The 16,076-nt window shown below is 35.7% G+C and overlaps 1 protein-coding gene across 10 annotated transcripts; it reads right to left on the reverse strand.

Annotated features, from left to right (window-relative positions):
- Positions 1-235: 235 nt before the first annotated feature.
- On the reverse strand, positions 236-14,808 carry EMB1513 (copper ion transmembrane transporter). 10 transcript variants are annotated; one of them, XM_090312113.1, is made up of 7 exons: positions 13,178-14,808; positions 12,758-12,876; positions 6,137-6,237; positions 5,311-5,362; positions 4,516-4,562; positions 543-733; positions 236-448 (listed from the first exon to the last, which is right to left on the reverse strand). In XM_090312113.1, exon 1 carries the CDS (start codon positions 14,383-14,385, stop codon positions 13,369-13,371), a length of 1,017 nt encoding a protein of 338 aa, XP_090168239.1. In that variant the 5' UTR covers positions 14,386-14,808; the 3' UTR covers positions 236-448; positions 543-733; positions 4,516-4,562; positions 5,311-5,362; positions 6,137-6,237; positions 12,758-12,876; positions 13,178-13,368. The 10 variants fall into 10 exon arrangements, 9 of the variants coding, with proteins under 9 accessions (XP_090168239.1, XP_090168237.1, XP_038883724.1 ...); XM_090312111.1 differs by lacking the exon at positions 5,311-5,362 and having other exon boundaries at positions 12,758-12,833; positions 13,182-14,808; XM_039027796.2 differs by lacking the exon at positions 5,311-5,362 and having other exon boundaries at positions 13,182-14,808.
- Positions 14,809-16,076: the final 1,268 nt, after the last annotated feature.

Here is a 16,076-nt window from a genome sequence, read left to right on the forward strand (position 1 = left end):
AACCGACAAGGGAATGTATTGGTAGCTGACTCAGAATCATCTTTAGAGATAAAGAACGTGAGATGTTCATAGTTTGGCCATATCATTTCATCTAATACAAGGTGGTGTGTGGCTGTGCTGTCCCCTCTGTTATCAATAAGATTTGCAATTCTTCCCAATCCTATCCTAAACACAATAGTTTTGTTGAAAATAACGATTTCGTCCCTATACTTTTAAATTTGTTAAGCTAAGAGGATTGATAATTACAAATTTAAAAGTACAGAAGCAATATTATTACATAATATTGTTACATACTAAAATTTAGATACTGAATTATTGCTTTTCATTAAAGTACAGGACTAATAGTGTTTTTTAACCTAATAGTTTAACAAGCAATGACAACACCACAATATCTAATCCACCTCCATGCTCTTCTTGTCCATTTCAGACTCAGAGTAACAAATCTGGCCTGGCCATAAAAGAGAAAAGTTTTGGGTCTGAATCATTCTAATAGTTGAAGAGGACCCTTCAAAAGAAAAAGGTTCAAAACTTTCATAATTTACCTTAGCCAAACAGGAGAAAGAGGTGGTGATCCCAAGTAATCGAAACAAGATTGGTCAGTCCATGCCATAAAAATGAATTAATTTGATTGGGTCTCTGTGGAATGTGGATTGGTCTTTGAGTGCTGGTCCTTTAAGCACGAATGAAAGATAAGGAATCTCTATTTTGGTTCTGAACCTTCTAGAGGCTGATGCTGTAAAGAAACAGAGTAATCCATTAGGTAGAAGTGATTATAATGGTAGCTGGACGGTCTATCTTTGTCAAATAAAAGCTAGTTTACTGCTTTACATCTCTTCAAATTATCTTAAACCAATAAAAGATCCAGGAAGCAGATTAAGTACTCATCATAAACCTCAACAATAAACTCTTAACAATACTCCCGGCATATCAGTAGATCCTAATCTATTGGGAGTAGGTTTAACATGACTTTTGAAACAGTGAATTGCCCTTTTAGGTAACTTGAAGCACCTTTCAAAATCTTTCAAGATATGATCAGATAATTGTGCTTTTGAAAAATCTAACACTACAAAATGAGTTTAGAATGACTTTTGAGAGTAGTTCTTAAATTTATAAGCGAAGTACAGCTTGTAGTAGAATAAGCATAAATTATGTGCTTTCTCCAAACCACCACCAATCTGATGTCTTTAGTACTTCTGATCTCTTTATTCTGTGTAACAAACCACGAAAAATTCTTCTAATCCAATCTTTATTTCAAATTTTACCACTCTTAAAGTGCTTTTCCTAAAAGAGTAAAAGTGTTTCACTTGCAATGCATCACCCCAAGAAAACCATTACCAAAACAAAGACAGACAGTGGCAGAGACACGAGGCATAGGCACACACCAGTTAGTAAAAGATCAAGCCAAGGGCAGGGGAAAGACACATTTTTTATGTATGCTTGATATTTCCGTATATTTCAATAAATTTCACGTTAAAAGAATGTTTTAGTTTATGATATTTATATATGAAAGATGATATGAAAGAATTGAGATAGAACATGCAATACCTTTTAATTTTAGCAAAGGACTAAGATCTAAAAACAAGCCATTAAAAACAAATAATGAAGGTCTTGTTTGATAACCATTTTGTTCTTGATTTTCTATTTTTTAAAATTAAGCTTATAAACATTATCTCTACTTATAATTTTACTGTGTTAACGTATTTTCTAACTACGATGTCAAAAACTAAGCCAATTTTTTAAAACTAAAAAAAGTAAGTGAGAAACTTATCGAAAACTTGTTAGAAACAAAATACAATTTTCAATAACAGAAAACCAAACACAAAATGGTTATCAAACTTGGGAAAAAAAACGTTTTTTTAAATGCTCAATACCAACTGATTAATTTAGTAATATCTCCATATTTTTATGCTCTAGTACAAAGTTGGTATGTTTCACTCTTAGAATTTATTTCCTATTACGATCAATCTTTTTCAAACAAAAAGTAAAAATTTACAGATTTTACATTCCATTTCATTTGTCCAATGTGCTTAACAAGTGTCTCTCTCCTATCCAATGTATTCAGCACGTATTCCACATTTCAGAAAAGAATTGGAGTGTAGAAGCATATTCGAGACATGAAATGTAGAAAATATCTTCTCTAACATATCAACATCAATAATTTTCGATCCGCATAACAACAATTTTGAAGTGATTTTGTATTCAATATGTGTCATCCACAAACATGTTATCCCACTCATCGACAATTTGTGAAATATCCAAAAAGGAAAAATGTAATGAATGGAAAATTTTGTAAGTATGATGATTTCTTTCCTTGCATATCACTTATTTTTACTATTTTTTTATTATTAATAAAGTAAATCGTTGACATACAAATATAAAGTATATCACCCATTTACCATTTTGTATAATTGATAAAATATGGGTTAAAAATCACTTTTGGTTTTTGAACTTTCATGGAAGTAACAACTTAACTTTTGAACTTTAGTTCATAAAGAATTAGTTCTTGTACTTCCAAATTTGTAAGGGCTTGTTGTAAATATAGTAATTAAGCCCAAACTAATTGCAAATATAACAAAAATTCATAAAAATTGCAGATATAGCAAAAATTAGACAAAGCCTATATAAAATTCCCAAAAAGCCCATCAAATAGCCATCAAGCCCATCAACAACCAACCTGTCAAGTTCCACTGAATCGAACATATCAGTCCACAATCCAAAAAGCCACAAAACCAATGATTGTAGATGGATTTGATGGCTATTTGATGGGCTTTTTGAGAATTTTCTACGGGTTGTATCTAAATTTTGCTACAGTAATTTTTTTGCATTTTGCTATATTTCCCATGAATTTGGGCTTAATGGCTATATTTGCAACCCTATACCTAATGTATAACTACATCAGTAATATACTTATATCACTTATATATGAATTCTTACATTTGTGCCATTTTTGTAAAATATTTTACTAGGGATAAATCTATTATTTAGACCATATTTGCTATTATTGCAAACAAACTGAAACAGAGGTAAGAAAGAGTTGCCTCTTGCTCATTCTTGTTTCAAAATTATCAAAGCCGAGTACAGGACAACAATTGGGTCACCTCATGTTCCTCGATCATGCTTATGGGTCAATAGGCCATGAATTGAAGATATTGTTTTAATTCTGTGATGATCTTTATGGTTACAACATCTGTTTTTTTAATGCAGTTTCTCTCAATCAGCTTGGTGTCAACTTTCCAGATTCAGTAGGTCTTTGATAAATCTTTTCAGAGTAACATACTATCTTTATTCAAATCATAATCTTTCAAAAGCTGGCATTGTCCTTTCACTAAAAATACCTCTGAAGGACTACACCGCAAGACTTACAATGGCCAAGAAGTTGACTTATTCGCTGGTTGGCCCTCCTTTGGCCTCTAGCTCTCAGATTTTATGGTCCAATGCAGTTAAAACTCTTTTGTCAAAAATTTGGTTTGAACAAAATCAGTGCGTCTTTCCCTATAAGTCACTTTCTTAGTCAGCTCGTTCGAATTCTACTTGTCTTCTTGCATCCACTTGGTGTTCTCTATTCAAGGCTTTTTCGAATTATTCTATTCAGGAAATTAGTTTAAATTGGAACACTTTTATTTTTTCGGTTTAAGCTTTATTGTAGTTTATCTTTTATTATGTTTCTTGTACTTTGAAAATAAGACTCCTTTCATCGTATCAATGAAAGGTCATATTTCTTTTTCAAAATAAAAGAAAAAAAAAACTGTGAAACCTTTGTTGATGATTTTAAACAGGCATGGAAAATTATTAGATTTTACTTTCTACCTATCTTCCTCTGGAAATAACTTAAACAAGTTTTATTTGACATTACTAATTTTAACTCTCTATAATGCTACATCCCTCTCTAAAAAAAAGCTTTTTTTTTCCTATTAGTAAAATGGATGTGTTCCTACCACAAGTTTTTAAAAGGGAGCAAAACAGAAGAAAGTCTATAAGGTTGCGAACAAGCAAAAAGGTTGAAATAGCCGCCCACCTATGCAGAGAAGTCAACTTCTCATAAAGGGCTAATGACAAAAACTATTTTGCAACATGCAAAATTCTTATCTAACAATAGCACTATTATAATAGTAGAACTAGTGCCAGTTTGTGACAGAACCTGAAATCCACTCAGATAAGCTTAAAAAAGAGATGCACAAAAACCCACGATGCACATACACTTACGTAAAAGATGTGGAAACCAGAAGATTGAAGGGACTATGGCGGTTGACTCTGCTTACAAACTAAATAAAGGCATTATGACTTGATTTTATAGGCCCAATTATGGAGAAAGAACTATTTCTAAAACCAGTTGAATATATCTCTTCGGCCAAGAAGACAAGAAAAACAAAGCATCAACATCAAATGAACCAAGGGCCTAAAGTAAACTATTGAAAAGAACCGTCGCTTTAGCCTTATCAACAAATCTACAGCGACTGAACAATTTTAACAGAGCAAGAAAACCCTAGAGAGTAGAAAATTTAAGAATAACGGTACCTGAATTTTTGAAATTACAGCTATTGTGTCCAGTCGCAATTCCATCCCTGTAGATAATGATATCTCCAACTTATCAGACTAAGCATGTAAAAGTTCCTATACGTGTATTTGACATAAAGTGCATGAGATATGTGTGCCATTAGTATTATCCATATGGGTCAATCAATTGATGCGAGGCCATTAAATGATTAAAGGCATAAAGGGACTTGCTAGCTACAAATATGACTTTGCCACCAACCCGTTACTTAGCACTCAATTACAAGGATTGACCATAAGAAAGTCGGATTCTAAATTTTAAAATATCGATGACAAGCTCTACATTAAACCATCATGGACTGACTTAGTGGTAAAAAGGAGATAGTCTCAATAAATGACTAAGAGGTCAAGGTTTCAATCCATGGTGGCCACCTACCTAGGAATTAATTTCCTATGAATTTCCTTGACCCTTAATGTTGTAGGGTCGAGCGGGTTATCCTGTGAGACTAGTCGAGGTGCAGGTAAGCTGGCCCGGACACCCACAGATATCAAAAAAAATCACAAGCTCTGCACTAGTATATGTAATTCGATATACTTGTGAGGTGTGATTGAGGCAAGTAGAAAATGCATAATTTGCTTGAACAAAAATTTGACAGAAAAGAAGGAAACGATGAGATGCTACTATCATCTGACAAAGTATAGCCAGAAAGGATGAGTGAATAATATTTTGTTTTCAGAATACTACATCGAACAATTTATCAGTAATCACAGCAGGTGAAAAGAGGACCTTAAAAGCACATGGCTGAAACCAGAAATTACCAAGCTCTTAATGACGGTGAAGCCAGTCTGGAGGATAGACTGCTAGTCAGCTCTGGATAACAGATAAGAAAATGAAGTTTGTTTGTGTTTCATGGTTAACAGATAAGAAAATGAAGTTCGTTTGTGTTTCATCATTCATGGTTGATTTGCATTGTATAATCCTCCTTAATGTTTAAATGATACTGTTCTTTTTTTTCTCCATTTGCATGTGATAAGAAAAGGTAAATTTTGATAATAATGAAAGATACAAAAACCTACAAGGAATTATAGGAACGTGTTCCCATTGTTAGTGATCATAGAAGAAATATATACAAATATTGTTTGTTTATTGGTGTGTGTTCCAAATATCTTCCACCCGCACACTTGGCTCCAGAAAAATTCTTTAATTTCTTTCCAATCACACATATGAAAGTCAGCTCTGATAGCATTGCACCAAATAATTGGTTCTTCCTCTAGAATGAAACCTATAAGAGGATTTCAAGGCCTTGATGTGCGGAATTAGGAAGAGCTGGGCTAACACCAAGCGTAAGAAAGAGTTTCCAATAAATTTGCAAAGTGAAAAGGAATTCTTGAATTGAGGAGGGATTCAGTTGTTGCTACTTTGACACATATAGGAGTAAATTTCAGTGGGACAGAGATGGAAGTTGCCTAAACCCCTTTTAATCCAATATCAAAAAGCAAAAGCATATTTTGCAACCAATGAGCCAACCAACAGATAAGACGGCATAATTGTTGGTCTTATCTGCATACAGATAACAAGCAAAGGCAATTCTAACAAAGCTAAAAGAACCTACAGAAGCAAGACAAATGTTAAAGAATAACATACCTGTCGGTTTGATTTTACAGTGCCAACAATCAGCAAAAATAATTCTCATCCCTGTTGATAATGCTATCTCCAAATTTATCTGGCTAAGCACATTTAAGTACCTGTACGAGTATTTGACATAAAGTGCTTGAGATATGTGCGCCATTGACCCATTAGTATTATCACGGTAAGGCAATTGAAGGACGCCAACTCGCGAAGCAATCAAAAAAAATGTCACAATTTTTTCTCTTTTTTTTTTTTTTTTGTCCTTTTCTTAGACAGAAACACCTATGATTTCATTGATGGGACAGAATTTAAAAAGAAGGTTGAATGCTCATTCCCTCGAAATTACAAAGAAAAAAAAAAGTTTCCAATGAGATGCGAGATAAGAGATTGAAAAATCTTTAAAGAGAGTAATTTTTAGACCAACTCACTGGAAAAAAAAAGCAGAAAAAAAACTAGATAATCAAGAAAACTATTAAAGGATCTTTCCTTATCACAAAAAGGATGCCCAGCAAAGCAAATGATAAGATTTCACCAAAGAATCTCCTTTTGAAAGTATGCCAGCAGAACGAATGATAAGAGAGCATTCAAATTGTACAGATTCTATGGCATATACCATTGATTTACATTTGAAGAGATCAATCATAAAGTTTGCACCCCTTGAAAAAGAAAACCATAAAGGTAGCACTAGTCATAATTGAAGATACGGAGCTATGACAAAGAGCCGCTTAAAGTACCAATTGCATAAAAATTGCAGATAATCTGCCTGGGTAAAACAACGAACAGACAAGAATGATAGGATGGGATGCTACCATCGTCAAACAAGTGCAACTCCAATGATGGTTGAAGTGCTCTGAAATAATATTTATGTTGCTGTGCAGCACAAAGTTTCTTAAATTGAAAACACCAAAAAAAAAAAAAAAAGAGAGAGAGAGAGAGAGCAATATCGGACGAATTTAGCCCTTATTCACAGAAGGAAAGAGATTTTTTTCCCCTTCTTTCTTTTCCTTTCTACTTCTACCTCTCTTCTTCTTTTTCCTTATTTCCTTTCCTTTTCCTTTTCCTTTTCCTTTTCCTTTTGATAGAAAAAGTGAACCTTTCATTAGGTAGAAAGAAATGTTGAAAACTTCCAAGGAATTTACAAAGAGGCAGTCTGATGAAAGAAATAAGGAAAGCGTCAATTAGGGAAATACTTGGGAAGAGAACACCAAAATGAAGCATACATTTAAAAGACGCCTAAACTTTCCCCCAATCCTGAGAATCCATATTTGAATTCTCCTATTCTTCTCAATCCACTACAACAAAAGGTCACTCCCTAGCATTAAACCAAAGGATCTTCGACTTTATATATTCTGCTTTACAATTAGTGGGAGGACAAAGGACAAAAAAGTACGGGGATTCTTCAGCAAATGTTTAGGATACAAGAACATCCTAGAAAAAATATGACAAGCATTTTCCCAATGGCCTTTACCAAGAATACGCCAATTCGTTTGATGTAGGATGCATGGATATCAGCCTTGAATTTTATCGTTAGAGCTTAACTGTTAAGGCCTCAAAGATAAAATTGAAAGAAAGAGGTATTCATCCATTGGTTTAGCAATTTCAGTATCCTAACATTGAAGAAAGGGCATATGGTAATCGTAGATAGATATATAGCAATATCTCGAAAGAGAAAAGGCCAGACAGATCTGAGACCATGAGGATAGTAGCCACTCCAAATCTGGATTATCCAGATTTGTTCTTAGATCCAGTAATCAATCATTGTTTTGAGCATTCCAACACTGAGGTATTTCATAGCTTGGGAAAATGAGCAAGAATGTGTATATATATATATATATATATATATCTTTTTGGATAGGAAAATTAACTTTCATTGAGAAAAGGTGAAAGAATACAAGGGATACGAAAAAAACAGGCCCCCAAAAACAACCCTCTAAAAAAAAAGAGTTTCCAACTAAGCAAGATGTTGCCTATAAAATAATTACAAAAAAGTTTCGATACCAAAGTCCAGAGTGACACATGAAGTCTCACTAAGGACCAAATCTCACTGAGCACCTTTTCCAAACCTCTAAACACCCTATTGTTTCTCTCCCTCCAAACATCCCATTACACAACCCCCCAAATGACCCTTCTCTCTGAAAGGTGGTGGAGGAGTAACTCCATGATCGTCGCACAAATATCCCTCTAACCAGCTATCTGAACATCAAACTCCTGCAAAAAGCAAATCCACACAAACCTCTTGAACTGACAGCGTTAGAGAAGGTGATCCAGGTTTTCCTCCACCTTTAGATAGAGAATACAACAGAAATGACCCATTAACAAGGACCCCTTCTTAACAAGCTTGTCCAAGGTGCTCACACAGCCAAGCAAAACCTGCTAGGTGAAGAATTTAATTTTCTTTGGTATCCAAGGTGTTCACACTACCCTCAAAAGAATTAGGCTTCCAAACTCGAATATCCTTCATCCCCTCCCTGAAATTACACTCATCCAACAACGAAAGAAGAGAGGCAAACTCCATCGTCTCCCTATCAGTTAAACGACAACGAAATCCGAGAGAAAAGGACACAGAGCTCCCCAACCACACCAAAAAGTCTGAGACCAGACGATCTTTAAAGGACGACAAGTGATAAAAATGCAGGAACGCGGAACATGAGGGATTGTCCCCAACCCACTGATCTTCCCAAAAGTAAGCATCCTGACCGTCCCCCACAATGCAACAAACCAAAATGGAGAACGAGGGGAGCTCTAACACGACATCTTTCCAAGGGTTCCAGTGTGTGTACCTTTAACCCCCTTTGCCATCTAGACAAAGGGATAAGTACCGCATTTACTACCAATGACTTTATGCCACAAGGATTCGGGCTCAAGGGCAAAACGCCAAAACCACTTAGTCAACAGAGCTTTGTTCTGAAGTCTTAAATTCCCAATCTCAAACCCACCTTGGCGCACAAGACGCCCCAAAACCTCCTAGCTAACCTAGTGAGATCCTTTACATTCATCCGCACCTTCCCACAGGAAGTCTCCCATGTATTTCTCAATACTTTTACAAACCAAGTTGGGAGCCCTAAACAGGGAAAGCTAATAAATAGGTATGCCACTCAACGATATTACCTTCCACCCCCCTAGAGATGAGCCTACTTAAAACATTCACCACTATAACAAACAAGAAGATGAATAGGGAATCCCCTTGTCTTAAACCTCTAGAAGCCTAAATCAATCCCTTAGGTGCTCCATTTATCAGGAAAGATTAATGCACATTCCTAACACACCCTCACATCCACATTTTTCATCTGAACCCAAACCCTTTCTTCTCCAACACTTTATCCAAAAAGTCCTAATCAACATGATCAAAGCCTTTTCAAAGTCAAGTTTGAAAATAACCCCCTCCTCTTATTAACCCTATACTCTTCAATGGCTTTATTGGCAATGAAAACCTGGTCAAGAATCTGAATATCGGCTATGAAAGCACCTTGAGTCCCTGCAATAGTCGAGGGGAGCACTTTCCTCAGGCGATTAGCAAGAACCTTAGCCAAGATTTTGTAGACACTAGTGATAAGATTAATAGGCCAAGAATGTTATCTGAAATCCATAGATCAGGCCAAACTCACTCTTTTACCGATGCCAACCGTAACAGTTGTATTATTCTTCATGAAGTCCTTGAGACTTAAAAGTTGAGATAGACTTCCAAAGCTATGGTCGGAGATATTCGTTTTAAAAAATAAATAAGCAACCACTTTCATTGAGAAAAAAAAGGAAATAATACAAGGACATACAAAAAAATCAAGCCTCCAAAAGGAACCCAACTAAGGAAAAGGGGTTGGAGTTGGAGATATTTCTCTTCCTTTCCTTTCTTTTCTTTTCTTTTCTTTTTTTTTTTTTTTTTTTTTTTTTTTTTTTTTTTTTTGGTTTTTTTTTATAGAGGAGCCACTTTCCTTGAGAAAAAATTATGAAAGACTTCAGGGTATACGAAAACCTAAGCCCCAGAGAAGGGAACCTCACTCAAGACAAGGGTTCCAATTAAGCAAAATAGTGTCTATAGAATAATTACAAAAGAACTTCAAAGTTGAAGCCTAAAGAGAAACACGAAACCTAATACGAACCCAAACATCACTAGGCTCTTTTTCTAACGTGCTACAGACTCAATTGTTCCTTTCTCCCCAAAGATTCCACATGATAACACACCCTCGCCAACCACAAGAAACGATACTTCTCACAAAAAGGTAGATGGAGGAAGAACTCCTCGATCATAATACTATTGTCTCTTTGACAAACAAGCATAAAACCAAACATCTAGAAGAACAAATTCTAGACAAAGTGCACAAATTCGCATCTTCAAAGTATGTGATCCAGGTCATCCTCCGTCTTCCGACAAAGAACAACAAAACAAGCCCACTAACAACGACAACCTCCTCAAGAGTCTATCTAAAGTGTTCACACATCCATGTAGAACTTGCCAAGTAACGAATCTCGCTTTCTTAGGAATCTTAATCCTCAAGAGGACAAAAAAAACAAACTCGTTAGAAGGAGAAGGATCTAGCAGACAATGAAAAAGATGAGTTATAGAAGAACTCCTCTAGAGGGTTGGGATTACAGACATGCAAATCCTTTCAACCATACCTAAAGCTAAACTTTCCAACAACAACATCAAATATATGACCTTTTCAGCTTCCTTACCAGTCAAAGAGCGACCAAAACCTAAAGGATATGAAAATCAAGCTCCCTGACCAATCAAAATGTCAAACGCTATGTGATTTTAAAAGGAGGATAAATGATAAAGACAAGGAAGCGTAAAGCAAAGAGGTTCATCCCCCAACCACTTATCTTTCCAAAAATACACTTCCTTACTCTCCCCTACCACACAACGAACAAAATGCGAGAGAGGGGAGCTCATTAGAAATATCCTTCCATAAGTTCTGGTAGGTGGAAAGCAAACCCCCCCCCCCCCCCCAAGTTGTGAGTCCTTAAGGGTGTGTTTGGCCTGAGGAGTTGTGAAGTAGAAGTTGGAAAGTAAGAGTTGTGAACTCCACTCCTTGTTTGGCCCGAGGCGTTGGTGGGTCCCACTACTAAAAGACACCCCCCCCCCCAAGTTGTGAGTCCTTAAGGGTGTGTTTGGCCTGAGGAGTTGTGAAGTAGAAGTTGGAAAGTAAGAGTTGTGAACTCCACTCCTTGTTTGGCCCGAGGCGTTGGTGGGTCCCACTACTAAAAGACATCAATTTTATATCTTATCAACTCTTTACACTGTGGGCCCCATAAGTTCACAACTCCCAAGGCTTCATAACTCTTTACTTCTCACTACTCCACTCCTTACCCCAAAGACCCCCTAAGTTACCAATTTCTGACCCCCTTGGTTCACCGAGCTCCCATCAATATCCCACCAAACCAAGTGTGAACCATATCCTTCTTCCCTTGCCCCTTCCCAAAGGGAGTTACGCATAAATTTTTCAATGTCCTTGCAAACCTTACTAGGGGCTCTAAACAAAGAAAAGAAGTAAATGGGAACGCCACTCAAAACTGACAGAATCAAAGCATGTCTCCAAGCTTTGGAAAAGTAACCTTATTTCCAAGAGGCTAGACTTTTTCTCACTTTTTCAACCACCGGTTGGAGATATTCATGTTAATTTAGGAGTCCATCCATCTCTTCCACTTCATGTTAATTTAAAGAAGATAGAAGTAAATTGAATCAATTATCCAAAAGAAAAGACAATTAAGTGGTGGATGTGATCATTTGAGATTTCACTATTTATTGGCCATTTGAAGAAGATGAATTCTATCAAGAAGAAAATAGCCAGTTAGAGTTGTGAACACCAGTGCACCTCAAGAAAAACTGCTAAGGAGAAGCAAATTTGACTACTGGCTCCAAATCTGAAATGCCTTCTTTGAGAGAGCGTAGACATACTTTGAGAAAGGCTGTCCATGACATTCTGATAATTTCCAAGACGCCATGACAAGGGAACGCGTTACTGTTACCAACCCACAAATATGCCAATAGACATGGGCACTGGTGGGGCCTAAATAGACACTAAACAGTGTTTGATGAGCATTTGAATGGCTGAAGGTACAACTCAAGCAAAAGATAGGAGCTACACCATAATTTTCAGCAACCTTGATCTACGTGTCAAGTGAAATATTAGAAGATCGTTTAAGTCTAGGTGTGTATCCTTGTTGTGGCAGATGCTTCGTTATACAGAGATACTGGGCAGTTGATAAGTGGTATGTTGCACGATCACTTAAAAATGACCTTTTTTGTTAAGCCAAAGTTTATATTAATGTGATAAAGGCTTTTAATAAATAAATATTCATCCATGCATGACGAGATGAAACGTTCACAGAGCACACATTTGAAAATTTTGGAAAGAGAATATTTATGAAGCCTGTATCTTAGTTTAAGATAATTGCAGTTGTGTGAATCTGTGATGATGCCAAAATAGAATTAAAAGAAAAGCACCGACATATGTGACTAATAACTTACAGATTACAATAAAGGTTAGCTTTTTTTTTTGTTTTTATGTGTTTAACGCCTTTCGGCCTGGGTTTTCTTTTCTTTTCCTTTTTTTTTCTTTTTTTCTAAATAAATAAGGTTTAGAGAGCACAAATAACAAACCATGGGAGCATAAAAAATGCTGAATTCTATAAAAATACCTTTGGTTTTTCCTTATCAGTAAGTTGGTTCCATTCCATCATCAGGTATAATAGGTCTAATAGGGAATCATCTGAACTGTTGTGACAATTTTACATGGTGAATTTCTCATCTGTAGTTTCTGTTGTTAATCACAATTGCCACAAAAATTTGTATGTTATGCCCGTTCATGGTTTAAGCATTCTATCGTTATAAAACCTCTTCCACTTTCTTATGCTTTTATAAAAGGAGAATCAAACTAATAATATCTGCCTACATCAGTAAAGTAGCTAGAAATTGTAGAGTAAATTGATAGAACTAAAAGACTTGATAAGTTAGTGCATTATACAAAGACGTGCAGGAGATATGCAATAAAGTATTTCTAAGTCATCTCAGAAACTACATATACATAGGATATGCTGAAGTGAGAATGTATAACATACATACTTCGAGAGGCATCCACCTCAGCTAACCAGCCTATGAGACAATTATCAGCCAAACCTGTCATCTGGGTGGCCTTTCCAGTTCAGCTCCAGCAATTCTACGACACAGTCAAAGTGAATTTTTCTTCTTCAGCCAATATGATTGTTATACTAAAAGGATTTCTCTCAAGATTTAACTTGGGCCATATCATTCAGGTTGACCGACTTTTCATTGGTTGGAATCTGTAACTCCCATCATGCTCCAAACTCATATCATAAACTTCAGAATGTGAACTCTTGGATCGCCTGGAATCCTTGCGTCTTCCATATTGTGTATTGCTATTGTGCGCCTGAGAACCAGGAACTCTTTGTCTTCTATCCAATCCAATTTGTCCTGGATTCAATTCTCTCTTAGAAGACTTCAGGTTTCTTTCAGTCCCCCGATTCCTGGTTCCGCCCTCGTATACATTTCCATTTTTACCATTACTACTTGATGGTACCAAGGAACGCTTCGGATAAGAATCCTCTGTATTCGAGTAATCTGGGTAATCTGAGTTAACTTCCCCTTTATTCACTGGCGCACTTCTCAATTTCCGGTTAGAAGACCTACGGTGAGTCTTAAAATCATCTTCTTGAAAACTAGTTGCAATTTCATTTCCAGCTTCTGCATCCAAACTCAACGAACTCTCCGACCCAGTAATACTTCTATACGGCCTTACACTATGAACCACCCCTTTCGGGAAAAACCTAGCGGAAGGTAGTTCGTCAACCGTCTGAAACAATTGAGGCCCATCTTTTTCCGTCCACAAATCGAATCCACCAGGCCTTTGAAACCTATCCGCCAAGACCTTCACCTGCTCATCGGCGCCAACGGAGAACAAATTGGGAGCCCTCTCCACAACCTCCCACGGTCTCTCCAGCTCGGCGACAGCCGCCTTAAGCTCAGCCCGCTTACGCATTTCATATATCTGGCGTTCGCGGCATAGCCGGGCCTTAAGCAGCTGCTTAGCTTTCTTGGCCTGCATCCGCTTCCACTGCCACTTCGATACTCCGCCTGGATAAGTTCTAGGACCTCCACCCATTCGAATAAGCGTTGTCGACTTTGAAACGATCGGCATCCGATTTGGAAAGTAGAAGAGGTGGTTTGAACCAGTTAGAGACTGAGAGAAAGAGAATAAGGGCGGACGAAGAGGGTTTGGAATTGCGAGGGAAATTGGAAGAATTGGCATTTCTTCCTCGATACTTTGAAGCTGAAGAAATCGAAGTGGCAATACAGAGCCCTGATGGCAGATTGATGAAAGGCAGCAAACCTATGGAACTGGTAGAGGAGGAGGCGCCCAGATACTCACGGTTGCAGTGATGGCGGAAACGGGTGGCGGGTAGGATTTTATGGGCCGGCAGGGCGGCTTCGATATCCTGGGCCGAGTACTAGAAAGCCCAAAATGTAAAGGGCCCAATGAGCTTATACTATTTTGAGAATATTTTTTAATTAAAAAAATGCATACCATTAAGACCTCGTTCACTGTTTTTATAAAACAAAACAAAAATTTTTATAAAAAAAAGATGTCTAGGATTTTGTATATCTCCCCATCCATGCATACAATTTCGTGTATCCATGCACCCATTACTTCCTTTTTAAAAAATTTAAAAAAAAAAAATGGTTTGAATCCTCCATTTTTCTCATTTTTCTCCAAAATTTTTACTAGACGTGTTTCTCACGTTTCTTCCTCTTCTCTTTGCATTCTTCTTGTTCACTCTTTTTCTTCTTCCTTTATTCATGACTTCTTCAAATTACAGAACTATTTTACTTCTTCTAAAATCGACAAACAAAGGAGATTGAAAAGTTAGTCGAAGTCGACAATGAACGGACGAAGGCTGGTCTAAGGTTGCAAAGATCACGAACAGATGTTCATGATAGATTAAAACGAAACTAAATCTAAGAGATGAAGAAAATGAAACAATCCTCCTATAACTAAGAAAAAGAAAATCTCATTAATCACATATTTAGTGCATTAAAATGGAAATAGATATTCATAAATAAAAAAATAATTTAAATAATAATTTTTAAAAAAAAAAAAAAAAAAAAAACTCATTAAGGACCAAAAGAAAAGGCCGCTCATTAATTACAAGGAAAAAAAACGAATATATTAAAAAAATGGAAAAATGATAAAATTGTCCAAAACTAACCTAAAAGCTTTCAATAAAAATTTTCAAATTTAAAGATATTTAATGAAATATATGACTCACAAGGATTTTTCATGTAAAAATCTCTTTTAAAAAATAATAATTCTTTTACAAACGTATTTTAGAAAATAAAAATAAAAATATCATTCAAACCCATTTTATGTTTTTAAAAATAAATCTGGCTTAATTATGGTTGTTTTATAGTTGAATTACAAATTTGGTCCAATAATTTGAAAAAATTTATAATTTAACCAATGTAGTTTATAATTAAATTGTAGTCATTGACTCACTATGACTTGATAAAATTTTCATAAATAGTTTTTTCGATAGGAACTATTTATAAAAGTTTTATTAAACTATATGGATTATTGTTAAGAATCTCACATTGGAAAAACCAAGGTAACTCACACTCTTTATAAGATAGATGGGTTACTCTTTTCATTGCTAATTGATTTTGAGATGGAGTCTCGTACTCTCTAACAATTATTTATGAGATTTTATAAAATTATAAAGGTAAATTCAAACTTTTAAAACTATAGAGACTAAATTTCTAATTTTTTCCAAATTATAGAAACCAAATTTGTAATTTGACTTTGATTGATTTATTTATTTATTCTGAATCACTAAATTCTTACAAGTAGACGACATAACAAATACATTTCCAATAAATAAAATAAAGTAATTCAGCCTAAACCTTTTGTTGGTCACTGTTTATACCTTTCCAATAAATAAAATA

This window comes from Benincasa hispida, chromosome 3 (assembly GCF_027475165.1).
Source record: "Benincasa hispida cultivar pf3 chromosome 3, pf3_genome.v1.1, whole genome shotgun sequence".
Classification (NCBI taxonomy): Eukaryota; Viridiplantae; Streptophyta; class Magnoliopsida; order Cucurbitales; family Cucurbitaceae; genus Benincasa; species Benincasa hispida.